The sequence below is a fragment of the Leptonychotes weddellii genome, chromosome 1 (assembly GCF_054177405.1).
Source record: "Leptonychotes weddellii isolate Sample4059 chromosome 1, ASM5417740v2, whole genome shotgun sequence".
In the NCBI taxonomy this organism is placed as follows: Eukaryota; Metazoa; Chordata; class Mammalia; order Carnivora; family Phocidae; genus Leptonychotes; species Leptonychotes weddellii.
Genome location: NC_138369.1, coordinates 176936243 through 176964039, shown reverse-complemented (window position 1 = coordinate 176964039; position 27797 = coordinate 176936243). Strand labels below are relative to the sequence as shown.

At 41.3% G+C, this 27797-nt stretch overlaps 2 protein-coding genes across 9 annotated transcripts in view; one reads left to right on the top strand and one right to left on the bottom strand.

Annotated features, from left to right (window-relative positions):
- The window catches only part of JAM2 (junctional adhesion molecule 2), a 427760-nt gene that overhangs the window by 73205 nt on the left and 326758 nt on the right, over nt 1-27797 (bottom strand). The window lies entirely within an intron of this gene.
- Nucleotides 1-27797, top strand: part of APP (amyloid beta precursor protein) — a 257221-nt gene that overhangs the window by 101895 nt on the left and 127529 nt on the right. For all 8 annotated transcript variants that reach the window (XM_081802287.1, XM_081802282.1, XM_081802278.1 and 5 more), the window contains exons 4-5: nt 5252-5364; nt 7265-7458. In XM_081802287.1, the coding sequence (XP_081658413.1) occupies nt 5252-5364; nt 7265-7458 (307 nt within the window). The remainder of the gene's footprint in view (nt 1-5251; nt 5365-7264; nt 7459-27797) is intronic.

The window sequence follows — 27797 nt, the reverse complement described above, 5'->3', positions numbered from 1 at the left end:
GATAACGTTGCCGGCACATTCTTACCCCGACCCCCCTTCTCATCCCCTTTTCCTGAATCCTCTTTACCTCTTGAGGGATCAAGAAGGAAGGACACCCCTTGGGCAGAAGGCCCTAGACCTCAGACATTCCCACCGTTTGTTCCCCATGATTCTGGCCAACACCACTTTAGTCTTCACGAGTTCATAGAAACATTGTTTTTTTAAATTCTAAGATCTCTGTACCTTGAAGTTCTTATGTATGGCTCTGGAATCTTGTAATCAATCTGTGCAATCCCACTCTGACTCTGAACACTTGAGCAGTCTCAGCTGTGCACGATTTTGCTCTTTGCTCTGACAACCTGCACACCCCCCCTCCCCCGAATTTCTCCCTGGGCCATGAATTCAGAGATTTGGTGGTTTTAGTTGTAGCACTTCATATTCACTTCTGTCTTCTTCCTGGAATTATCTGTCTTTTGAAAAGGCAGTGTAAAGAAATGGAAAACTACATTCCTGTATTTTAATTCCATGATATTGGAGACTCTGCTACTTGCCTACTTGATATTTATTTCCACTTCTTCCTTTGTAAAAGACGCCCAGATTTTTTTTTTTGTTCACAGTGACAGTGTGCTCAGCTGAAAATACTCTCACAGATTCCCTTGCAGCTGACTGCGGCCAGATGACATAATCATGGCATAGAGACGTAGAAAACGGAGGGAGTCCATGCGTGGGAAACAGCAAAGTTGTGTGAGGGCAAAAAAAAAAAAAAACCCAGACAGAAAACCATCATGCTTTGGCCTGTTCCTCCTGTTTCCTGCATGCAACTGTGACCATTTTCGACCACGGAACATGAAAACAAAAGCCACCATGCTAAGGACAGCAGTACAGAAAGATTGGGATAGCCTGGACCGTGAGGGTGGTATTGAAAACCTGCACCAGCCTCGGCCTCCGGACCACACTTGGCATGTGAGAGAAAGCACCCCATCAGGTCTCTAAGCGCATCCTGTTCTATGCCATACAGTGCATTCCCAGCTATTTTATATGGCTTGCTAGGTAATTTAAACCTAGTGTTATTGTCAGATAGACTGCATTATACATGATAACGTTTAAGCACTTTGTAGTCTAACAGTGAATCTCCTTTGGTAAAAGCCAAAGGGAATTTGGCAAATAACTAATTTCCACCAGAGTTTAAATGACAGTGAGTTGAGTTACCACTCTTGGATGGAGAACCCAGAGACCCAAATTTTTAGACCGTGTCCACCGCCAGTTGGCTCTGTGGGCAAGCCACTTGACCTGGGTTCTTTGCCTCCTATCTGCAAAATGAGGTAATTTAAGCTACATAATCCTCTCAAAGACCACCAAAGAGCCAGTGGATTAAGGCCTGCAGAGTCCCAATTGAACTGGACAGCGTTATTCATCTTGCCAAGACTTTTTGGCCAAACCGAGATCTTGTTCATTAGCTTTGAAAATCCCCTTTCAGTTGGAGTGTGTGTGTGTGTATGTGTGTGTGTGTGATACAAATTGTGATTTTTTTTTTTAAATAAGAGACCAGGTGGTATGCTTATCGATAAACTTGCACAGTATATATTGATGAATTTATCCACTAGGATTAAATGGTGCCAAATGTCCCAGAGGTCAGCATAAACAGGAACAGGATTTCTCATTATGGTACCTAATTCATTTTGATCTCTTTCACCTGAATTCTGTTAAAAATTGCACGTGTGTGAGTGTGTGTGTGTGAGTGTGTGTGTGTGTGTGTGTTTTACCTGAAGGATCAGACCAAAGAAACCAGAAGGTTTATTTTAAAAATAAAAGCATACATAGTTTTATAGGGAAACTCCAAGTACATACTGTTAGGTTTTTTGTTTTTAATTAAAAAACTATTTTCTAGAGCAATTTTAGATTCACAGCAACACTGAGTGGAGAGAGTACAGAGAGTTCCCATATGTCACCTGGTGTATCATAGATTTTTTTTAATTTTATTTTATTATGTTAATCACCATACATTACATCATTAGTTTTTCATGTAGTGTCCCATGATTCATTGTTTGCGTATAACACCCAGTGCTCCGTGCAGAACATGCCCTCCCCAGTTCCCGTCACTGTTGTTTGTCAGCTGTTAGCCAGTTTATGCTGCAAGGTCAAGGTTGAGAGTCTCTGATACCTGCTCCTGATGGTCTCATGAACTGATTTAATAGCCTTGGGCCAGCCATTTAATCTTTCCAATAATTGTAAACTTAAAAAAAAATCACTTAGTGTGTCAGACATTTGTAAGTACAGCATTATGATTTGACTGACCAGAGCCCATAAATGAAGCAGCCATTTTCAAGCTTCTGATCACTTCCGGCCTCTTGTGTGGCCTGGAAAATCAGACACTGAGGTATCAAGTATTCTTTTTGTTCGTTTGTTTGTTTTTGTTTCTGTTTTTTTTAAATTTTATTTTATTATGTTAATCACCATACATTACATCATTAGTTTTTGATGTAGTGTTCCATGATTCATTGTTTGCCTATAACACCCAGTGCTCCATGCAGAACGTGCCCTCTTTAATACCCATCACCAGGCTAACCCATCCCCCCACCCCCTCCCCCTAGAACCCTCGGTTTGTTTCTCAGAGTCCATAGTCTCTCATGGTTCGTCTCCCCCACCGATTGCCCTCCTTCATTTTTCCCTTCCTGCTATCTTTTTTTTTTTTTAACAATTTGTTTGTTTCAGGGGTACAGATCTGTGATTCATGAGTCTTACACAATTCACGTGCTCACCATAGCACATACCCTCCCCAGTGTCCATCACCCAGCCACCCCGTCCCTCCCACCCCCCACCACTCCAGCAACCAGCTGCAGTTGATTGCCTGTCCTGAGAAACCATGAAGAGTCCCGCTGGGGAAGGTGTATAGGCTTTGGATAAGATTACTTTTATTTTCCATTCTCCATCTCATGTGGGATATAGTTTGGTGGTTGTGGTTTGTTTGCTAGTATTCTGTGTCAAAGTAAAAGGGGAAAAAATGTGACGTCACTTGCATTATTCTTTCTTTCCCTAAACTGTGTATCTTAATGTTCATCTCTGGGGCGAGGTTATTATCTGCTGAGGGCAGGTGGCCGGAGACACGTTTCTTGGCAGGCATTCCTCCGCTGGGAAGTGAGGTTGATACTGTAAGAGGTCGGTCGCACAGCTGTTGTGGAGCTGAGGTGCCATGTTGCCCTTGAGGTGCCACTACCATGCTGCAGGCTTCTAGGACTCGTGGGTTCCTTTCCCACAAGCAGCCTTCTGAGGGCCTCACATCTCATAATCCCTGCATTCTCTGTGACTCACAGTACCATGCTGCGGGCATCACACCCTGTCTTAAAGATTTAAGGAATGACAAGATGAAGGGCTCTTCATCCCCTTTGATTCGCTTAGGTTTTTATCTAAATACTATTTATTAAAATAAGTCCTTAAAAATCATGAGGCATCTTGCGTGTTTGAGCTAGAAACAGACTCAAGTTTAAACGCCCTTATGGACACGAAGTGTAAAAGAACCCTTTTCTGTAACGGGAATAGAAAAGGGTTTTCTCCTTCCCCCTCTCAAGGTCTTCATCACTCTTTATGCTCCTTTTCGGAAAATGTGGTGTTAACCTGCTGTGAAAGAAAAAAAAAAAATCGTTCCTTGCTGGAGTGTGGAGAGCTTGTATTCCCTCCTTATTTGGGGTCGTTGGTTTAAATCTGTTCTTGCCTGTCTTGCCTGAAGGACGGCAGCGCCCTACTCAGCGGTCTCCCTACGCAAACTTGATTAGAGTTTATTTGAAAAACAAACTTGAGCATGTCATTCCTGTTTCAAGTATCTTTTGGCTTATGTTGCCTCCAAAGTGGTATCTAGAACTTTGGATCCTACAGTTAGGAGTCCAGCATTTCCTCCAGTCTCATTTACTTCTGCACTTACCTGGTGTTCCAGCCACGTTGGACTTTCGCCTCCTCTACAAATATGCCTCGCCCTTTCTTTTTCCTCTCTTTTACACAGGATGTGCCCTCATTTTGAACTGCCTTTTGCCATTCATCCATCCGTCTATCCAGGATGGTCACGTTTGCCAGAACTGGGCCAGGGATCAGGAGTGGAATGTTAAGACAGATGCTGTCCTTACATCTTGGAGCTTCCATTCATTTTCTACACGGCATACCCCTCCTCATCCCTGTAGATTCATCTGTGATGTTGTTTCTACTTTGAGTTCTTTCCCGGCGTACCTAAGTGGATATGTTCACTTTGTAGCCTCAGCACCGTCTTCATCACTATTACAGCATTTATTTTATTTTTTAAGATTTTACTCATTTGAGAGAGAGTGAGTGAGTGAAAGAGCTCAAGTGGGCGGAGGGGCAGAGGGAGAGGGAGAAGCAGACTTCCCGCGGAGCAGGGAGCCCGACGTGGGGCTCGATCCCAGGACCCTGGGACCATGACCTGAGCGGAAGACAGACACTTAACCGACTGAGCCACCCAGGCGCCCCTCTATAACAGCATTGAATGTCTTCATTCATCAGGACATCTGTTGCCTCCTATGTGCAGAATCTATGCTAAAAGCTAGGGTAACTGTTGTGAACAAAACAAATAAAAATTAAGCTCACAGCTTACATTCTGTAATTATCCAGACTTTTATCCTCATAAGAATGTAAGCGTTCTTGTAGGACTTTATGTAATATCTTTCTGTCTGCAGTACCAGTTATGCTAGAAGGAATTTGCATGATACACATTTTCTTTAAAAATACAACAAAAATCTAAGGAGCAGTGTTCATAATTTAATTGAATTAAACGTGTGTGTGTGTGTGTGTCACGTATGTAACCATTTGTACATACATAGATTTTGTTTGTTTAGCAAGTAGAAAAATGCTACATTTTCTATTAGCTTACAAACAGATGAAATGTCCAAGAAGGAGGGATGGCCAATTACTTACATTGTTTCCGCTCAAATGATTGCCTCGTGTTATTCTGCATTTTTTCCCCTTGTTGCAATTGAATGGCAGCTCTCTGTATGATTAACTTTGCAGTCAGAGCTTCATAGTAATCAAATAGATTTCACTTAACACATGGGCGAAGTATAACCATCAAGGTTGATGTGGCAAGGAACCGAGCTCAGGACATAGGACCCAACATTCGAATGGTACCAGCCTTTCTTGGATTGATTACTTGGTCATTCAAAAAGCTGTATACTTCTGCAGTCTTTTAGCCCATCTTTCCTTGATAAGGACCCGGGGACAAGAGCCCTGTGACGCAGATGGAATGACGTGAAGCGTTTTCCCTTTCTTGCAGTTGGCGAGTTTGTAAGTGACGCCCTCCTTGTTCCCGACAAGTGCAAATTCCTACATCAGGAGAGGATGGATGTGTGTGAAACCCACCTTCACTGGCACACCGTCGCCAAAGAGGTACCAGCTCATGCGTTCTTCCCCCTTCTAAAGTGAAGATTTCCTTGGGACATGGGTCATGCCATCTTAGAAGATATTTTCAGGCCATAGCTGTGTTGAGGAATAAGTTATATTTCTTACTTAAAAAAGAAAAAACTTCCCACGAGTAATTTTTACGAATCAGAAACAGATTTAGTTAGATTTATTATGTGTCTGTGCCTAATGTGCTTTATAAACTAGACACTATAATCTTATACTTGCCATAAACCTTAAAATGTACCTTTGTTCCCCAAATTATTTTTTATTTACCTCTTGTTTTCTTTTGTCATATACCAAGTTTTTATAATTTGACCTTTACTCCTATCATCTGTTGGGGAATGCAGTGGTAGAACAGGAAGTTAGAAACTGTTGGTATTGGACAAGCTACTTTCAGTTCTACCGCAGCATTCCCCAGTCCATCTAAATGGATACACCATCCAATTTTGTGTTCACCACACCATGCCACCACCTTCGTTTTCCCATAGTGGTTGAATCTTTGTGGCACCATTCCTAACCTTTGTTGACCCCTGCTTTTGGCAGAAGTGGATAAATAACATAATTAGCATAAAATGTAACTTACTGTCATCTTCAGAACCGCTTTGTCCCTTTGATACATTGTGAAATTTTTCTACTAAGTGTATATAATTTTTGTGGAAGATCGGTCTCCTAGAATTAGGCTCCTTTGCCTAGCTCAGTGGTTCTCAAGTGGGGTCAATTTTGTTCCCTCATCCCTCCTCAGGTACGTGAGCCAGCGTCTGGAGACAGTTTTGGTTGTCACAGTTGGAGGGGGTGGTGTTACTGGCATTTGAGGGCTAGAGGTCAGAGGTTCTACTAAACGTTCCTCAGTGAACAGGACAGCCTCGCCTGTGTCTCTTTTCCAAGAGTTATCTGACCCAAAATATCAATAGTCCTGAGGGTGAGAAACCCTGATCCAGCTCCGATAGCTTTGAAGTTGTTAGGCAAAAAACACCACTTGAGAATTAGCATTGATTTTGCCTTCTATAAAATAGTATGTTCCAATTTACTGTAAAACAAAATTTTCTTTATAGAAAAATGTGTTTTGGAGGTTTAAGAGCTTTTTGGATCTTAAGAAAGCCAACCAGGTAATTTGAAGTTCGGTTACCCATCTGATAACTTCATTTTCATTTGTTCTTGAGTTTAAAAAAAAATTTTTTTTGTTACTAAGAAACAAAAATGACTTTAATTCCTGTGAGGTCAAAATACACTCTGTAATATTTTCATTCTTTATCCATATGTGTTGAATTATTAATATTTCCTCCGTCACCAGTGGATGCCTTCAAAGCTTTATGTTAATCTCGATTTGTGCAAATTTAGCAAATCCCAGGAAAGCAAAAAGATGTTGGTGGAGAAATCTCTAATTTAGACTCTTAAGTTTTGATTCATAGCAGAGGATAATTTCTTTTCTTCCCAGGATTGTTATTCTGGAAGTGAGCCAAGAGAGTCTGAATTTCTAGAATAAGATATGTCCACATGAGAGAAACTTCCATGTATAGTGGAGGTGGAAGTGAGCTGGGGATGTACATGGATCCATCATGTCTACCTGATGCACTAATGATACCACAGAACATTGGTTCTCTGATATCCATTCGCACTGCAGGCTTCTTCCATATCCTCTTTCCTAAAGAGTTTCCATTCCGGTTGTTTTTACTGATTTCTGTAGTATAACAACATGTCTCCATAGTTAAAAAATAAGGGTACCAAAGTAGTCTGTGCTAAAGAAACTTGTAAATCCACTCAGAAGAGCAAATGGCCCTTTCCATTGTGAAATTGGTTCTTGATATATTGGGTCTCTGTGTTGAAGATTATACTTGGGATTTTCTTACTCCACCCGCCCTCACTATGTTCTCCTTACCTTCTGTAGACCTGTAGTGAGAAGAGTACCAATTTGCACGACTATGGCATGTTGCTGCCTTGTGGAATTGACAAGTTCCGAGGGGTAGAATTTGTATGCTGCCCGCTGGCTGAGGAAAGCGACAACGTTGACTCAGCGGATGCAGAGGAGGACGACTCAGATGTCTGGTGGGGTGGAGCAGATACAGACTATGCAGATGGGAGGTAAGGCGGCCTTTGTGTTTTCCCTTTCTTGCAGTTGGCGAGTTTGTAAGTGACGCCCTCCTTGTTCCCAACAAGTGCAAATTCTCGTAGATGCCAGAACATCTCGTAGATGCCAGAACATCTAGTATATAGTTTTGTTTCTTCTACAGATGTGTCTTTCCATTTCTCACTAAAAGGATCTCTGCCCACTCCTGTCAAGAGTTTGCTTTTATGAGGAAAAAAAAAAAATCTAACCATGAACTCCTGTTACGGTTACGGCCAGCTGTGTAATTTTAATCTAATCAACCATCACTGAGTTAACTTTAAATATTTCATTTTCATCTCCAAAGTTGGGATGAAAATTCCACTGGTAGTGTAAGATGTAGTTCTGTAGAGAATTGAAATCTGAGTGAGTGACTGGACTTCTGTTTTGGTCTATAATTTAGAAATTTCTTTTAAACAAGATTTTGGGATTATTTCATCAGTCAGTGAAATCTGAAATTTTTGTTAAGAAAGGTTGGTTTTGGCTTTTTGTTTGTCTTTGTGGGGTTTTTGGCCTTTAATCATCTCTGCCTTTGTGAATGAAGTCAGAGGCATTCATAAGTGTTTGCTTGAAATTCGTTAACCATCTCTGGTTTCATGATAGTTCAGAATTATATTTTCACCTCTTTTTCTTTGAGATCTTAATCCCATAATTTCTAGATTATTTTTTTTTATTAAAAGCAAACATCTATATTCAAGCCATAAAATTAAAAAACTAGAATTTGGGGGTTAGAAAAACCATCTGGTTCCATCTTCAGTTTCATGCTCTGTCATCCCCCAGTGGTGATGATGATCTCACTTCTGCTTTTCCTCCAGGATCCCTTCAAATGTTTCCTGGTGTCACAGATTTTCCAAAAGAACGTTAAGTATGCATTGTTAAGACTTATGGTTATTACTATAAAGTTTTCTGACTTACAGAGTCAGTTATTTTTTTACAATGTATTTTATAGAATTTTCAAAAATAATTTTACAAAACAACTACATTTTACAAATATATATTGTATATTTTACAAATATATATTCTTTTTTAAAAAAGATTTATTTATTTATTTGAGAGAGAGGGAGTTGGGGCGGGAGGGGCAGAGGGAGAGGGAGAGAGAATCTCAAGTAGACTCCCTGAGATCATGACCTGAGCTGAAACCAAGAGTCACACGTTTAACCGATTGAGCCACCCAGGCACCCCCCCTAATTTGCTGTTTCTTATCAGTTAATAGTGTCAGGCTTCTCTCTGGTGGCTATTGTCCAATTTTACCATAACTTTTTTGTTAGTTAAGCTCTTTTGTGTTCCCTCTTTGCTAGATTTAGAAAAATTGTATTCAGTGTAGCAGGACATAAAGCTAAACAAACAACTAAGTGAATTACGAAGAACAAGAGAAGAAATAAGGGGAAAGTGAACTGTATGCTTCACAGTATTTCTCTCTATAAAAGTTGAAAGTTCGGTGGGAAAGCCAGTGGGAAAGCATCCAAGCTTTTTTCCATGGGATTGATTGATTGTGTTCTGGGCCGTGGCTGGTCCCTCACCTGTATTCCATGAGCCAGGTGTAGAAATGTCCATTGGTTTGGGTTTAATTGCTGCTTTGTGTAAACGTTGGAGAATTGCCTAGTTCTTACGGTGTTTATGATAGTTTTTGCATATTTTTTCCTCAGTCATATCTAGATTTAAAAGTTTCAGAATACGTTCTTGAAAAAATTCTTGTCATCAGGGCTCTTACTACGTTATGGCAGTGCAACCAGTGTTAAAAAGGGAATTTAAAGTTGGACAACCATTTCCTTTGGTCATAGTCTGTTAGATACTTGCTCATTTCCCATCATTGCGTTGACTCTGTACTTAATAAACAACCCAGATCATGGTGAGTAAACCAAGAGAGCTCCATGACTGCTGTTAAAATTAGACTTAGCTGTGTACTTGTGACCCTGTCTCAAGGTTGGTGACCCACCGTTTGTGGCCATTCATATAGCAGGGACTGTTACAATTAAAAATGGGTATTTTTACTGTATCCTGAGAGTGTTGGGCTTTTGCCAGGCCTTCTTTCTTTCCCAGTTAACACATTTTTTAATGTCTTATAAAACCTACGTTTTTAAGAAAAGATTTATTTATTTATTTGAGAGAAAGCAGTTGCACACACAAGTGGGAGGAGGGGCAGAGGGAGAGAATCTTCAAGCAGACTCCCCCCGCCCCCGTGCGTGAAGCTCGATCCCACAACCCTGAGATCATGACCTGAGCGGAAAACAGGTCAGATGCTCAACCCTCTGAGCCACCCAGGTGCCCCCCCACCATCCTCTTTTTCTTTTCTTCTCTTCTCTTCTCTCTTTTTTTTTTTTTTTGGACTGGGAGGGAGGGTCCTTTCTAACCTGGGTAGGCCCAGTGGATAACCATTTTTACATATTCATTTGAATATCCTAGACTTGTTGATACCCTTCCCATTTTGTCACCGTATTTTTGTCAATCTTTTGTATTTGGGAAAAAGTAATCTCTCCTTTTAATTGTTTCTGAGTTTTGTAATGTTGATGTATCATGTACATGACCCTATCAGTTAATTCCATTCTTATTCATGCTGTAACATCAGCTAGGATCTTCGTGTTAGTAGATTTGCCGAATTATCACGATTTGTTGACCTATCACCTTCCACATAGCAGCTGATCCAAGCCACCTTCATTCTCCTTGGTTTCTAGCATCAATCTCCTTCATGCTCCACAGATGACCCCTTCACAGTCCTTTGTCATAAATTGCTACATCATGGTACCTGGGAGTTAGTAGGTGCTCGTACGTGTTTGTTGAGTAAATTAACAAATTTTCTCTACTTCAACATCCCTCTGTACCTTCTTCCATTTCTTTGTTTCCCATTTTGCCTGTTATAATTATGTTCTATCTGAATACCACTTGATTACCTTCACTCCCTTTCTTGGATTTTTTTTAAAAATTTATTCAGCACTTTTTTTTAAAAAAGTAGTTTTAGGTTTACAGCAAAATTGAGCAGAAGGTACAGAGAGCTCCCATCATCCCCTCCCTGCTCCCACATGCGTAGCCTCCCCCAATATCAGCGGCTCCTACCAGAGCGGAACATTTGTTAAGGCTGACACATTATCCTCCCAAATCCCTACTTTACAGTTAGGGCTCAGCTCACTATTGGTCTTGTACATTCTATGGGTTAGGACAAATGCATAATGACGTGTATCTATGATTATGATATCATACAGGGTATTTTCACTAAAAATCCTTTATGCTCCACCTGTTCATCCCTTCCCTGCCCCCCCCCCCAGCCCTGGCAACCACTGATCTTTATTGATTGTATTCATAGTTTTACTTTTCCTAGAATGTCAAATAGTTGGAATCCTACAGTATGTAGGCTTTTTCAGGTGAGGTTCTTTCACTTAGTAATACGCATTTAAGTTTCCTTCATGTCTTTTCATGACTTATAGCCTGTTTCTTTTTAGTGCTCAATAATAGTCCATTGTCTGGATATGTACAGTTTGTTTATCAGTTCACGTCCTAAAGGACAGCTTGCTTACTTCCAGGTTTGGGCAGTGTGAATAAAGCTGCTGTAAACATCCATGTGCAGGCTTTTGTGTGAACCTATGTTTTTTGCTCCTTTGGGTAAATACCAAGGAGCCCAAGTGCTGGATTGTATAGTAAGAGTATATTTAGGGTTTTTTTGTTGTTATTACTGTTGTTGTTTTTAAGGATTTTTTTTTTTTTTTTTTTGAGAGAGAGAGCAAGTACACGAGTTGGGGCAGGGAGAGGGAGAGAGCATCTTTTTTTTTTTTAAAAAAGATTTTTTATTTATTCATTTGAGAGAGTGAGAGAGACAGAGCACAAGCCGGGGGAGAGGCAGAGGGAGAGGGAGAAGCAGACTCCCCACTGAGCTGGGAGCCCAATGCGGGACTCAATCCCAGGACCTGAAGATCACGACCTGAGCCAAAGGCAGATGCCCGACCGTCTGAGCCACCCAGGTGTCCCAAGAGAGAGTATCTTAAGCAGGATCTACACTCAGCACGGAGTCTGGCTCGGGGCTCCATCTCACGACCCCGAGATCATGACCTGAGCCAAAGTCAAGAATCGGATGCTCAATCGACTGAGCCACCCAGGCGCCCCAGAGGATGTTCAGTTTTGTACAAAACTGGCAAACTGCCTTCCAAAGTGGCCGTACTCGTTTGCATTCCCACCAGCAGTGAGTGACAGCTTCTGTGGTCCACTTCGTCACCAGCACTTGGTGTCATCAGTGTTCTGGATTTGGGCCATTCTAGTAGGTGTGTAGTGGTATCTCTTTGTTTTAATTCGCATTTCCCCGATGACATATGATGTGGAGCATCTCTTCATATGCTTGTATGCCATTCACCTCTCCATCCTGTTATTTTCGGTCTCCTTTATCCTTTGTTCCTTCACCTCTACCTACAGAGGAGTGTTGTTTGTTCCATGCAGTTCAGATGGTCGTTTACCTGCTACAACACTTAACTCCTCTGATTACTCCTTCCTGCATCAATGCCTCGCTTCTTTTTTTTTTTTTTTTAAAGATTTTATTTATTTATTTGACAGAGAGACACAGTGAGAGAGGAAATACAAGCAGGGGGAGTGGGAGAAGGAGAAGCAGGCTTCCTGCTGAGCAGGGAGCCCGATGTGGGGCTCGATCCCCGGATCCTGGGATCATGACCTGAGCTGAAGGAAGACGCTTAACGACTGAGCCACCCAGGTGCCCCAATGCCTCGCTTCTTCCTGTTACCCTTGTGCTTTTTTTTCTTACAGGACTCATCATACCTTGACTTCTCTTCTCATTACTTGGCGTTTATTCTACCTGACCCACAAATCTCTTCACTCTCTTCCCAGATAATTCCTCCACGCCTTAGTCACAATCCTATTTTGCATTTCTGATCCTATTGACCCTTGGTAGGAAATCGTTGATGCGTCCTGCAGCCTGTAGTGAAGTTAAAGTTCCCTTGCAGGCCATCCAGAACTCATTACTTGGCCCCAGCCTGTGTTCAGCATTGAGCACGGGCCTCACCTTGTCTCCTGATACCCCATACCCTCGGCCTTTTCTTTCGGCTGTTGTTCCCACCTTTGTGGCCCTTCTCAAAATGCATTTTCTTTGTCATCAGATGGTGTTAATCTACCACAAAGCTGCTTGTAAGTTCTAAAGTGCTACCTCTTATCATGACCTGTAAAATCCTGTGTATTTTTTTTTTTAAAGATTTTATTTATTTATTTGAGAGAGACAATGAGATAGAGCGAGCATGAGAGGGGGGAGGGTCAGAGGGAGAAGCAGACTCCCCGCTGAGCAGGGAGCCCGATGCGGGACTCGATCCCGGGACTCCAGGATCATGACCTGAGCTGACGGCAGTCGCTTAACCACCTGAGCCACCCAGGTGCCCAAATCCTGTGTATTTTTAATGTTCACCCAAAAAGATACCTCCTTTACAAGTCTTCTCTGATTATCCCTTGAAATACTTGGCTTCGCTGTCCTACCCTTGCTTTGTATTATTTTATTTATGTTGACTTTTCTCCCAATTAATTGTAGTTATTTCTCTTTTTATCTGACAGAAGCCAAACTACAGTTTATGTACCAAAAATGTCTTACACACTGGTCTTTGAGAAATATTAGCCAAATTCAATTATTTATTTAAAAAATTTTTCTCATAGCTTTTGGTAAGGACTTCATGGTCCATAAGTAGATGTATAGAACCTCTCTTGTGTTTTAGCTCAGATGTTTCCTATAGAAATACAATGTGAGCCACATAATGCATGTTTATACCATTTTTTAAGTTTATTTATTTATAATCTCTACGACCCAATGTGGGGCTTGAACTCACAACCCTGAGATCAAGAGTCGCACGCTCCACTGACTGAGCCAGCCAGATGCCCCCGTTTATACTTTTTTTTTTTTAAGATTTGATTTATTTGACAGAGAGGGAACACAAGCAGGGGGAGTGGGAGAGGGAGAAGCAGGCTTCCCGTGGAGCAGGGAGCCCGATGCAGGGCTCGATCCCAGGACGCTGGGATCTTGACCTGAGCCAAAGGCAGATGCTTAACGACTGAGCCACCCAGGCGCCCCCCGTTTATACTTTCTAATAGCCACTTTTAAAATAGCAAGAAGAAGCCAGGGAATCAATTTTAATAACATTTTATTTAATCCCATATATTCAGAATACTGTCACTTCAACCTGTAAACAATATGGAAAGGTTATTAATGAGATATTTTGCATTATTTTTTTTGTCTCTTTCACACAAGGTCTCTTCAATTTATCATGTGTTTTTTACGCACAGCCTCTCTCATTCTGATTCCAAGTGTTCCAAAGTCCCACGTGGCTGGTGGCCACTGTACAGGACATTGTAGCCCCAGATCCTTCAAATTCCTAATCACCCTTGATTTTCCATTAAGACAATGGTTTTTATAGATAGCCCAGTGATATATTCTAAGATTGAACTCTTAAATTTTTTACTACTTTTGTAACTTTCCCATGTTTTTAAAATGCCAGAGAATTGTTTTGAACTTCCTATAATTAGGATATCTGGTCCTTGTAGCACTGCATTGTTCAGTGTTTCTCTGTTAGCCCTGCAGGCATGTATGCCTACTCTCTGGGCGAAGCGGGCAGGCAAAGAAAGAGGTATCACCTACCTGCAAACAAACTGGGCTCCTTCCAACTGGCACTTCCTCGTTCCAGGAGCTAGCCCTCCTTGTGACACTTGAAATGCAGAGTCAGAACAGGAATTGAACCCATCTTACTTAACACAGCCTTGGGGGGGGGTACACCATATGACAGTTCTTGAAGAGGAGAAAATGAAGCCTCACTCCGATCTTCCCAGAAACAAGATGTGATCCACAGTTTAATACACTTTTGTTGATTGGTAGTTAATGAGATTTGTTTTGGGTAGGAGGTGAGTGTGTTCCTGTTGCTAATGCGGCATTTAGGAAAACATGCTTTGTGGGATGAGCTCTGTTCTATGACCTTCTTGAAAAAGAGGTAAGTCTTTCAAGAGACTGAATGTGGACAGATCAGTTACGGTTCACAAGTCCTTTTGTAAATTACCTCAGTATTTATTTCCCCAGTGATTAAGTTCTCAGACCACCTCAAAATACCTATTTAAGGGATCAGTAATGTACCTTGCTTATTTAATAGTGTACAGATTCCAGTCATCATGGGTAAGGATTTTTCTATGGGAAAATTCATTAGGAGACTAATGTATGCAGTCAGGCCTCGGGAGTGCAGTTCTGGGGGGCCAGTTTGCTCCCACCTGGAACTGTAGAATCTACCTGAAAAATCATATCATCCACAGGGCTTGTTGAATTTGTACAGCAAATAACGTAAGGGAAGACCCTCTCATTCTTTTATAATAGCACTTTTCCTCTCGGGAGTCGGTCCTCACGGTTTTTTCCCCCCACAAAACAGAACCTGAGGTGACATAGTTTCTTGTTTTCAGGGTTGCAAACGTTGGTGAGACTGTAATGAGAGGTAACCTAGTGTGTCTTCTTAGATAATGAGATTTTTTTTTTCTTTTTAATTAAAAAAAAAGCCACTTAACTCAGATGCAGATGACTGATTGCTTTTCACTGCATCTCACCATGCCCTTCTCTGAGCTGTGTTTTGTTGCTCAGGAGAGTTTTCTTTGGCTGATGAAGATTTCCTTAACCGTGTATGTGCATGTGTGCTCACGTGCGCATGTGTTTGTGTACACGCATGTGTGCACACCTGGGAACATACCAGACCTTACAGTGCTACGTGAGCCCGGTCAGCTGAATCACTCCTGCCTGCCTTGCCCTGCACTTTACCATAAAAGCCAGCCCAGGGGCGCGGCGCCTGGGTGGCTCTGTCAAGTAAGCATTCTAACTCTTGATTTCGGGGCCTGAGACTGAGCCTCCTGTCTGTGCTGCTGAGCGCGGAGCCTGCTTACGATTTTCTCTCTTCCTCGCCCTCTGCCCCTCCCCTCCTCAGAAAAAAAGCCAGCCCAGCACCACGGACTTATCTGGGTACTGAGGACCCTTTTTATTATTATAATTTCTTATAGTCTAAATTATTTTACAAAAGGAAGAATAAAGGAATGGTGAAAAATAACTTCATTTGGAAAATTTTAATAAGAATTAATGTCAATATTTTAATTTGAATTAAAATTTAAATGTAGTAAACACAGATTTTAATTCCATCTTTTCCTGATCTTGAAGGTAGAGATTTCTGAAATGGACAGTATTCTTTGAATGCAACTACCGGTTAACCAGTCACCTGCTGTGCATGAAGCTGGAATATATTCATCTTATAAATACTGACTGCAGATTTAAAATACATCTCTATTAGGTTATAGCCTATTGTACTTCTTGGTTTTTTTCTTGCATTTTCACTTGATGATTGTAAAAATCAATACTTTTAAAACTTGAAGAGCTCATAATTTTGTCGAAGAGAGCGAGCCACTTTCTGTCCATAATTATAAAATATTTCTCAGTTTGGTCTTACAAACATCCATTAGAATCATCAGTCTTTTTGTTTGTTTGTTTGTTTTTTGCTTGTTTTCTTTCCATTTCTACCCTGGTTCTTTACTTCTTATAACCTTTATAGGCACTCCTGCCTTTGGTATTTGTCTACTGCCAAACTGTATCCAAAAAATTTTGTGGCCTAAACATGATAACATTTATTGCAAGCATAAAAGAGGAAGAAAATACTGTCACACATCTCCTTAGCAAAAACAGTGAACAGTGTCATCCTTCCTGTTAAATGACAATGTGTATGAGAATGCTTTCCTTTTTTTTCTTAGAATTCTAACATTGCTCACTTTTCAGTTCTTGGGCCTGTGAAAATCCATCTAGGATATCATCATCTGAAAGACTCATGGTCTGAGGTCTTATTTCTGTGATCAGTCTGATTTGTTCAATATTTATGAAGTACTCCTGTCCCTTTTCTCCTGTTTGCTAATGTGGAAAATGAACATTTGTGATTTTCAGCTGTGTTCGATGGAAGTCTCCTGACTTCTTCCATACCTTCTGGAAAGGTGATGTAATACTTTGGGAACACAGGAATAAACCTGTGATGATTTCCCTGTTGCCTCATCCTTGTAGGCAGTTCCTCATCCTTTCATTTTCATATTATTTGGTCTTCTTCAGCATAGTTGGAAATAGTTAATGAATAATGGTGAAATAATTCTTGGGATGTTAAAAATAGGAAAGTGTTGCAAAAAATCTTTAGTATGTAAAAAGTTACAGTGGACTGATAAAAGTAATTATAAGATAAAGTGAGCTTTATTCGATTTTTTAAAAATAAAACCTCTTAAAAAGGGTAAAAGTCAGAAATACCGACCCTTACAAGAACGACTCAAAACTCAAAAGGTAAGATTATGTCTAGTGGACCCTGCTGGTATACTGAGGGTTAATAGCCTACTCTACTTACCACGGGTTTACATTTGTTAGGAGACCTGTGTGACTTTACACATTAAAACATTTGGCCTACTTTTCCGCAAACTAGGGGCTCAACAAATATTTGAGTTAAATTGAATTGGTGTTCACATCAAATACAGACAGGCATAGTTGGTAACTCAGAGTTAAACTAATGGGGCTTTAAAACAAAACCACCAAGAAATAACATTCCAGATATACAATAATAAAGGGAAATTGCATCAGAAGTCTTTAACTATTTTTAAGCTAGAAATACTGAAAAAAAAAAAATGCTGGTACCTCAGGAATATTTATAAACAGTTTATTAGCACCATTAGTATAGTTATTACTTGAATATCTTTTCATTGCTTCAAAAAATGAAATAAAATAGAATAAAATGAAATGAGATTGGAATTCCAGATGAAGGTAAGATTCATCTCTCTCTGAGCTTTTGAATAAATGTCCACCCTTAGGGCAGCTTTCCGATTTGAACCAAGCAGGGATACCGCTAAGCCTCCCACCACACATAGGACAGCCCCACAACAAAGAAACGTCAATAGAGCTAAGGTTGAGAAACTGGTTTAGAGGTTTCTTCCGGACTGGAAAGCTTGGGAAATTATGCTTTAAAACCCCTGTGAATGTAAAATCCACATTTCTGTGGAAAGAAAAGCAGACATCCCAGGAGTCTTGAGTGCAGCTTTTGTGCTTGATGGAAATGCTTGAGATGAAAACAGACCTTCCAAACATCTGCATCCATAGCTTAAAAGACCATCATCAAAATGCATTCAAATACATGGGGCGCCTGGGTGGCTCAGATGGTTGGGTGTCTGCCTTTGGCTCCGGTCGTGATCCCAGGGTCCTGGGATCGAGCTCGGCATTGGGCTCCCTGCTCCACGGGAAGCCTGCTTCTCCCTCTCCTGCTCCCCCTGTTTGTGTTCTCTCTCTGGCTGTCTCTCTCTCTGTCAAATAAATAAAATCTTAAAAAAAAAAAAATGCACTCAAATACAATGGATGATTAAACCTTCCTATTTGTACCCAGTTACTTCATTAATTCAAATCATTATGTCAAATATTTTTCCTCTTACTAGTATCACTGCTCTCCATTTTGACTACAATAAATATCAGCATATTTTCTGGGATAAATTGATTTGGAAATACTCTATATATTTAGAGGCATGGGAGACTATCTCCAATGAAAATATTTTTCCTTTACATGTATCATACTTTTTCAGAAGGTTTTGAGTTAGGGAAATCACCTATAATTTGACCTCATTGTAAATTTTGTGTTCCTGTTTGTTTTTGTTCATATGGATATGTTTTTATTTAGTTGTGGCTAAAATATCAAATTTTTATTTGTAAATATAATATTTAGAAAATACTTTTATAATCTTCATATCTATTCCTTCAAAATTTGTGCATCCATGTGACCATCGTCAGACTTTTTTTTTTTGAGAGAGAGAGAGAACATGAATAGGGCAGGGGCAGAGGGAGAGGGAGAGAGAGAATCCTAAGCAGACTCCCCCCCGGAGCATGGAGCCGTCCATGGGGCTCCATCTCACGACCCTGAGGATCATGACCTGAGCTGAAATCAGGAGTTGTATGCTTAACCAACTGAGCCACCCAGGCGCCCCATCAGACTTTTTTTTTTTTTTTTTTTTTAATGTTACGGAGGCCACGCTTTTGAATTCCTTAATGAGCCTAGATTTCTTCCCATATTATATAGTAGTTGCTTGAAGGTGTATTTCCAAAAGTTGGATTACTGGATTAAGAGATAAGAATGTTTTGACAGTACTTAAAAGGTATCTCAGTAGTGTTTATGCCTATTTACAGTGAGGTATCAACAGCAAATGAATTTATCTTACCATTGCATATTCACCACTATTGGTTTCTTACTATTGTTAATAACATGGCCCCTGCCTCCTGCCTCCAGACTTTCAGGATCTTCTAGACTCAGTTTCATGAGGGTACGAACTAGGTTTAGGGCCTTATACCTTAATCTATGCATGACTAGAATAATCGTAGTAGATGTTATCTATGTCTTGCTGTGTGCAAACTACTGTTCTGAATACCTTGCAAATGTTAACTCATTTAACGTTCGCAGCTCTTTAATGTCTTTAGTTACTTGTTGAATGATTTAATCAGTTTTTTGGGGGGCTTTTCCAAAGTTAGGAGTGGATCTGTGCTAAGGTATCTATAGTTGGAGATGGCAGTATTTTTTGTCTTCTGCCAAGCAAATAGTATAGGTATTCCAGATGTAAACTTCAGCAGAACCTTTTGCAGGCTCTTATTCCATTAATACTACATTAATGAAATACAGTTAATAATCTGTACGTTTCTCATTCAGTATATTTCTTCCACCTAAAGAGCACATGTAAATCATAACTTTAAAAAGTGATTAGTTCATTCAGCTTTAATCATAAGAAGTTTCAGATCCTAAAAAGTTTCAAACCTCTACATAATTTCAACTGAATGATTCATATATATTTGAGGGAAGTTATAAATCCTTGATTTTGACTGATATTATACTAGGTGTTGATTTCATAAACAACAGCTTTTAATCTGCCCTAGTTATAGGCCTGAGATAGAATCTAAAGCTTTAGATTAGTTTAATACAGATGGGAAATAGGAAGGAAAATGTATGTCGTGACACATTCCTACAAAAAGACCAGAAGCTGCAGAAGGCTAACTTAATCCACTTGAGAAACCTCACTTTGACCTAAACGGAGCAAGCTCTTTCTTTTCAAGCTCTTGCCTTTTATTTATTTGTGTGGGAGTGGGGAGCCCGATTTAATGGAGAGACAGAGGATTTATAGATCCTACTTCTACATGAGTAGAGGTCTGTTCGGTCTAATCCTCTTAAAAAGGAAAGAAAGGCTTCTTATTCAATATTTCTATGCAGAATGTTTCACAAAGATAACTTATTTTTGGTAGAGAATGGGTTTATGAACCTAGAGAAATATACATGAAAACTACACCTCCATTTGATTAACACCTGGGCCATCTTAACTTGGCTCTTATTTTTAGGTGAGCTGGTCATTATATAGAGATAGAGATGGAGCTAATAATGCAGCTGTAAGCCCATCATGTTAGCACCATTTGTGGAGGGGAAATGATAATCCAATAACCCCAACCCGAGGTAACATGTCAAAATATAAAAGATGGGAATGCTGAGCTGACTCTGAATTGAGGACGGCCATGCCCGTAGCTTCCATTGAAGCTGTTGATGGAGCTCCAGCATAAAGCACAAGAATAAGATTTAACAGTGTCTTCCTCTACCTTTCCCGTAAGAACTTGTGGCACGGTAAATGCATCAACATAGCCCACACTCTTTGGAGCGTTCTTTGTACCCTACACATGAGCACAGTTAGGAGATATTTTAAATCCATGACATGAACATGGCACTTAACTCTTCCAGAAAGATGGAAGATGCTAATAATGTTGGGTGCTGCCCATTTCTGATCATTTCCCAGAAACTTGAGCAAAGACCCGCACCAGCAGCTGCCCAGCAGAGGGGCGGGGGGGGGGGGGAACACCTTGATCGTGATCATTATTACAGTTAGCATTAAAGCAGGTGCTCAAGCTGCCTGTGTGGTGGCACCGTGCTAGGGATAGTTGAAAGCTGACTGAACTCAGGTCTGTGTGCTGCAAGAACTCTTCTCAGAAAATGATCCCCAGATGGTAGTATGGAGGGAGTGTGTGTCACAGATAGATTATCGGTGTATCGGTGGTTTATGAAGACTTATCATTGAATCATGTAGTATGTTCTGCCCATGTTGGCTTCCAGCTAGCTTGGGATGTGGAAGCATTCATGGCCTCACCTGATCTCAGGCTGTTGTGAAAATGCATGTCTATTCATGGGTCACTATACTTTTCTCTGTCTTTAAAATTGGTTTTGAGAAAGAATGGGAGAGGCTTTGTTTGACTAAAGCTTATTTGGATCTCTGGAGTTAAAATTCTTGGAGTATATAATCTTTCAGCTGCTTTTCTGCCTTGAATCTTGAGAAAGTGGTCTTAAATGCTCAAGGGGGGTGGGGACTAACAACTTCGGAGGAGAGTCACAAAGTGAATCATAGAACTGATAAATTACAGCCTTAAATCTTTGTTAGTGTATGAGTCAAATGGAATGGATTTGATGAGCCAGTGTGTGGCTCTGAGACGTAACTGTCCCCCTGCTGGTTGGCAGCTTCTAGCACTGTTTGAGTCAGTGACTGCATCACTGTGTCTTGCACTGAACTAAGGGAACTAATTTGAAAATGACGAATAGGAGAGGAGCAGAAGCTCGCGTTTTCTCTTGAGGCAACTGGCCGCCAGCTCTGCGGTCTTATTAAAAATGCTGAGTTTCTGTATTTAATAAGCTTGGGTCCCATGTATATCAAGAAGGAAAACAAAATGCTTTAATAGTCTGAAGCAGAGGTCAGCCATGGGGCCAAACCAGTGGGGTTTGTTCTGATTGGCAAGCAGGTGATGGCTGGAAAAGGAGATGTGAGATGCCTTTGAAGTGGTGCAGGGTTGGGTTGCTGCCGTTGGAAAGTCACGTCTGGCAGTGATCACCGTGCTCGCTGGGACCCACCGGCACAGAGCTGCCCCGGTAACCGGATACGGCTGAATGCGAAGTGCGAGGGAACCGTTCATTTTGTAATAGTAACTTACAGGGTTGGATTTTTCACCGCTGAGGATCTTACACCATTGAGGAAAGGAAGATCTTTTTGTCCTCCTGATGTCTTTCATTGAACTGTTCAAATCTCCTGAATTACAAAATAGTAAACGAGGAGGAAAATAGAGAGCCTCGTGATGCCAACAGGTTTCTGACAGTGGTATCCCCAGACAGTAACTTCTTGCTGAAACCAACATCTGGATATTGTTATTTTCATTGTAAAACCCCTAGTTTAGATGGGATTCACTATTATCCCATATAGGGTGACCCTTAAAAGTATGTTATTCTTTTTTTGTTTGTTTTTTCCTTGTGGCCTGAGGATCTATATCAGCATATTAAGCCCAAAGAGATTTCTTTTACTTGAGCCGTGTTGTTCCTCAGATCCTTGGTAATAATAAATTGCATGCTGGAACTTTATTTGGAAGTTAGTAATAATAAATTGGCTTCTAGGACCCCTATAATAGGAAATCAAGCTGTAGTACATGATGTTAATGTCTCCCCATCTAAGTCTAAACTGGTACCCAGAACTTATCACAAAAAACTCCGCAAAAATTTAAAAAGCCTGTATCTAAGAAGGCTTGTTTTCGAAGGAAGCCATTCATACAGAATAATTTAGAGATACTCATAACTGTCTTCAAAGGTTTAGATTGTGCTTTGGACCCAGTAAAATTTCCTTGTGAGCCTGTATCTTTACGTCTAACATGGGAAGATTGCTACCACCTGTTATCATAGTACTTGCTTTTAGAAGGGAGTTAAAGCTTAGATATGGGAGCATGTTGAACTAAAATGTTGAGTGGGCTTGATTGTGGTGCACTGAGTGGAATTGTAAGGGAGGGCAGGCCGAGGGGGGCTGCTGGTTCCTTTGTCAACCTACTCTCCCACCCCTTACCTCACACAGTCAACTAGAAAAGCTCTACTTAGGGCATCATGACTAATCTCCCACCTCTGGTTTGAGAATCATGGCTGTTATAACATGTTCCTTCTTAATTAGGTCTTTAGAAAGTATTGTGGGCCTCATAATAATTATAACCAATACTAACAGATAATGACTTAAGCACTTTCCATCCTAGATGAGGTTTGAAAACATTATTAAAATAGGTGTTGGTAGCAACATGAATTTGAATACATATGTAGGAGTCCTTTTTATTTTAGGGAAGCAAAACATTAGAAAATGTGATTTTTCTAGGGTTGGAAAATGGCCGTAGAACTCCCCCTGCTTGTGCTCTCTCTCTCTCTCTCTGACAGATGAATAAATAAAATCTTTAAAAAAAAAAATAGAGTGATTTTATGATAGCACAGAGGAGCAGGATGCTGAGACTACACTTCATCGCATCTCTGTACGTAGTTCGGCTTCATGTCCAACTTACTGTTGGCCCTGAAACACACTTACCAGCATTTACACGCACAGAACATGCATAACGAGGTGGTCTTTCTCACCTCTTCCCACGTGGGGAGTGCTCTTTCCCAGCATGCATATTGGTAAATTGACTCTAATGTCGCATCTTTGTCTGGAATAGTGTGTTTAGAACTCTGTGATGTTTAGCCGTGACCCCGTAATAGGACTGAATATGCTCTTGCTCTGTCGTTGGTATTAGTTGACAAATAAGGTAGTTTGTTTCCTCATAACTTTATCTGCCTAATCAAGGTACCAGGTACCAGATGCTGCTGGGCTCAGGAACCTAAATATTCATAGGATAGAAATTTCAATATAAAGCACCTTAAGGTTAATATGCCCTTAGAACCGATTATCTTTGCTTTTGCTCCGAAGCCCTTTTTCTTTTATAACTTGTTTGTCTTCGTTTCCAGTCTGTCTTCCCTATACATTCTTTGCCCAAGGCTTTGGAGTTTTTGTGTTTGCTTCTTTCCAGCCATCCTGATACCATGTTTTTTGTTTTGTTTTGTTCTTAAATTCCTGACTCTGGTTCTCTCTCTTGGATTATCATAGTGTTTCCTTTCCTGGCCCCTTCTCCTTGATTGCTGTAATCTACACCCTTGACTTTATAATACTAGTTGTATTGAGTTAGCCCGGGCTAGCTAGGGTTAGCCCCCAGGTGGGAAGTCCGAGGGTCTGTATGGTGAGGTTGAAGAACTAAGGCCAGATGCAGAGGGTTTCCTAATGTGTCCGAGAGAGTTCTTAATTCCCACCCGCCCTCCGCCTTGGTTCTCTCCCAGCTGATCTGTCTTAGTCGTGGCCCTACACCCTTCCTTAGGAAATACAGCTAAGAACCTGGGACTCATGTCATCCTTGCCACAAAGCCTACCCATTCTGGATTCATTCACTTGCCTCCATCGTTTCTCGTACAATCCTAGTACCGCTATTTCTTGCTGGAGTCACTGCAGCATCCCGCTGATTTCTGCTCCCCTTGCCTCTCCACTATATACCCACCCGTTTCCGCACACACATCTTAAGCCATTCTGTTTAGAGCAGCCAGGACACAGAGTGTAGACATGTACATAAAGCTAACCGTGGGACTCCCAAGACTGAGATGGGCTAGTGGCTCTCGAGTACACTTAACAAGCAAATACACAGAGGAAAAGCAGTGAACCCTTTTGCTGACATGCCAGGGACAGCGTTAACTACAACAGTTACTCAACACGTACCTTGCGTTCTTTCCCAGGTGTGAACGTATTTGACCCAGCTTCTCTGCACCTCTCCAGCATCGCCCCATGCCTCCCTCTCCCCACTGCTGTCCCTGTATCGTACAAAACATGGCAGGCCTTCCCCACCCCACAACTGAGCAATCTTCCTGTACTGATTTCCCCAATTTTCTGGGTTTCTTTTTATCTTTAGCCTCAGCTTCACCATCATGTTCTCAAAATGAATTCCCTTGATCACTTTGCAAAACACCCTCCTCCCACTAGTCTCAATTTTGGCAGCCTACTTATTTTGTCCTGACATAAATTACACCTTTTAGAAATGTATCTGCCGATCGTCTTTCTCTCCGCAATAGAATGTAGGCTCCCTGAAGGCAGAGATCATATCCTTTTCTCTTCTAGAGCCTCAGATCTGGCAGAATGCCTGGTTCATAGTTGATATCCACTAACATTTGTTGAACGAATGACTTTTCATATGCTATTGTTTTAAACGTCGTAGGATGTTCTTGATTAGGCTCTTGAATCAATACAGAAAGCATCTCCTTGGGGAATTTTTCACATAGATCACTGAGTTGGGAAGCAACTTGAATTATCCTTGTGGGGAAAGAGGAGAAACAGGAAAGAACAGCATAATTAGACCTCAGCAGGCTAGATTCTGTTTCTAGTTACATAAGATATCATAGCAGGACATACGAGCAATGCAGAAAATGAGTGGCTGTTCTGGTCTGTTATCTGTGGTCTTTCAAAAATGGTAGCTCTTGAGTGTTAAGGGAACAACAAAAATGTGCATTGCTGCTTACCTAATGGAAACAGAAAAACAGTGCCTCCCAGATCTATATATTTTTGGCCCGAATTTCTAGTCCTTTATTTCCAGCTGGAGTCTGGAGGCCTCTACAACACTGTCTTGCATCATGGTCCAAGCTGACCCCGTGCATCTCCTTTCTTTACCATCCATTCTTCCTGATGTATCCCGTTACCCTTGGTGATCTCTCTCTACCCAGTAACTCCAGCTCCACACATCAGCCTCATCCTGTCACTGACTGGCCCCCTTCAGCCAGTCACCAGTTCTGCTCTGTTCTTTTCTCAAAGCTCTCACCACCGTCCTCCTCCTTGGCCAGGCTTCTGGAGAGCCTTCTCCCGTGCCCACCTGTGACGCCCCCACCTGTCTGTCCTTCGTACTTCTGCCAGCTCAGACTTACTGAAATACATCTAATTTTGCTGCTCTTCTGTTAAAGTTTCTCTACCAGGCTCTGAATCACTTAGAAGAATGAGGGCAAATAAGGTCCTTTGTACTGTGTCTGCAGTTCACTCACTTCCCGGCGCCCGCTCCTGTCTCCCAGCTCCGCTGGGCTACCTGCCCTTCCTGCACACTCGTCCTGAATGTACACGTGGTGGGTCCTATCTCTGTAATGCCCCTTTGCCTGGTCTTCTCTGTCAGTGTCTGTTCACTCATCGGTTCCTAGTTCACCTGTTAATAACCTTCTCAATCCATCCCTCCCAAGCCCTGTTAACAGACTTTTTTAAAAAACCCATTACAGTTAATGTGCACACCTCTGACATCATTGTTCTGTGCTTCCTTTCCTGTCCAGCTCTGCAGGACTCCAAGCCTGTGGTCAGCAGTTGGGACTTGACTAGGCATAGTACCTAATAAAGAATAGGTCTTCATAGGTTTCTTTTTTCTGAAATAACCCCAAGGAAAATATTGTATATGAAGAACAAATGATAACTTTTATTGAGACCATTTTCAAAACCTTGCACCTGTAAAAGGGGGGGAAAAAACCATATTTATCATACATAAATTTAAGCCAGAGTCTAATAACAGCAGATAGGTATGATAGTTAGCATTTAAGGTGTGCTTCTAAGTGCTTGGCATATATTAATTGCTCACAGCATCTCCAGGGGTAGGAAATGTTATTATCCCATTTTAAAGATAAAGAAACTTAAGTCACAGCAGGATAAGTCACTTGCCCATGGTCACACCATAGCTGACAGGCGGCTTCCAAAAATGTGCCTTTAATTCCCACAGTTTCCCCTCTGCAGGTCTCTGTGAACAAGAACGGTGAGTGAACTGGAGTTTACCGCAGTGTAATTTTTCCTCGAGAAAAGAGGATTTTCAAAACAGCTGTTACCAGTGATTTAGCCTAAAAAGGAATGCGCTTCCCCGTTCCTTTTAGGGCCCTGTACCTTCTACATTTGTTGCATTGTAACGTGCGGTGTCAGCATTTGATATTTTAACTCTACAAATTTCTCAGTAACTATAGATACTTTAAAAAAGAAACTCAATAAGCCAAGGAAGCTGGCTTGCTGGAAGAGGAAGAAAGTTGGCTCACTCCTGGAAAATGAACTAAAAGTTCTACCTCCCCTGAGCATGCTTTTCCTATACATCTGGCTGATCCAAGACTCCATCGTAGTAGCACACTATGCTTGTCTTTACTTTTTGTCTTCATCTTTACCCTACAATTTAAAATACTTGTGGGGTGCCTGGGTGGCTCAGTCAGTTAAGCAGCTGCCTTCGGCTCAGGTCATGATCCCAGGGTCCTGGGATCGAGTTCTGAGTTGGGCTCCTTGCTCAGTGGGGAGCCTGCTTCTCCCTCTCCCTCTGCCCCTAGCCCTTCTCGTGCTCTCTCTTCCGCTCACTCTCTCTCTCTCTCAAATAAATAAAATCTTTAAAAAAACAAAATACTTGTTTCAGGCTCTAAGAACAAAGGGGCAAGGGAGGCCTTGGACTTGTTTTAAGGATAAATGGCACTTCGTACCACCTGCGGATGGGAGCAGATATATCTATGGGACCCTACCTGAGACTCTGGGGCGGGACAAGGTATAGCCACAGTTTCTTGCAGTGTGCTAGGAGGAGGAGCAGAGTTCTAGGTAGAACCACTTGTTTTCTCACAAGAGAGGAGAGGGAAGCCCACAGAAACAGGCAGGTTGCTTCCCTTCTTTGTAAGGACAGGGTCCTTCACAAGGTGTCCCCAAAAGAAAGGGGAGGTTGCTGTCTTGCTTTGTGGCTTTTCTAGAGGGCTTTGCAGCTGTTTTGTACACAGACCATCTATAGCTTTATATTAGTCCCTGTGTGTGTAGACACAGCGGAAAATGACGGGAGGCACATTTTGTGTGCTGAAATGACGCCTGTTCAGGGCATTGTTCTCCTGTCATTCTCTTTAAATATTATGTCAGACCTCCCAACTACCTATTCCAGCATACCTTATCCAGCCTTCCTGCTTCCGTATTTTCCCATAGTACTTGTCACCTGTAACATGCTCGGACATCTTTGCCTTGGTTTCTTATGTTGTCACCTCTCCCCCCAGTAGACGAGAAGTGCCAGGAAGTCAGGCGGTTTTGTCTCTTTCATCCCCAGAGATAACAGAATTCTGAGTGTGGAACAGACCCCTTAGAACCTGGTTCACGCTTAAATATGGTAAAATGGCTAAAGAGCACATATCTGCACCTCTTCACCCAAAAAGTATACAGATCACCTGTACGTAGCAATCGCCAAATCTTGAGGTATGAGGAATGTGCTCAGAGTTTTCTGGCGTAGCATCTGATTAACCAAGATTGGGTTTCACTTACCAAGAGCTTTAAATGACTCTGAAAGTTTTTATTACCTGAGATGCTTCTCCTTAATCCTAGTTGGTTCATAAAGCTGTCAGGAAAAAAAGTGCTTTTGATTATATATAGCTTTTCATGCCTCCAAGATAGTCTTTAAAAAAAAGCAATTTAGCTTT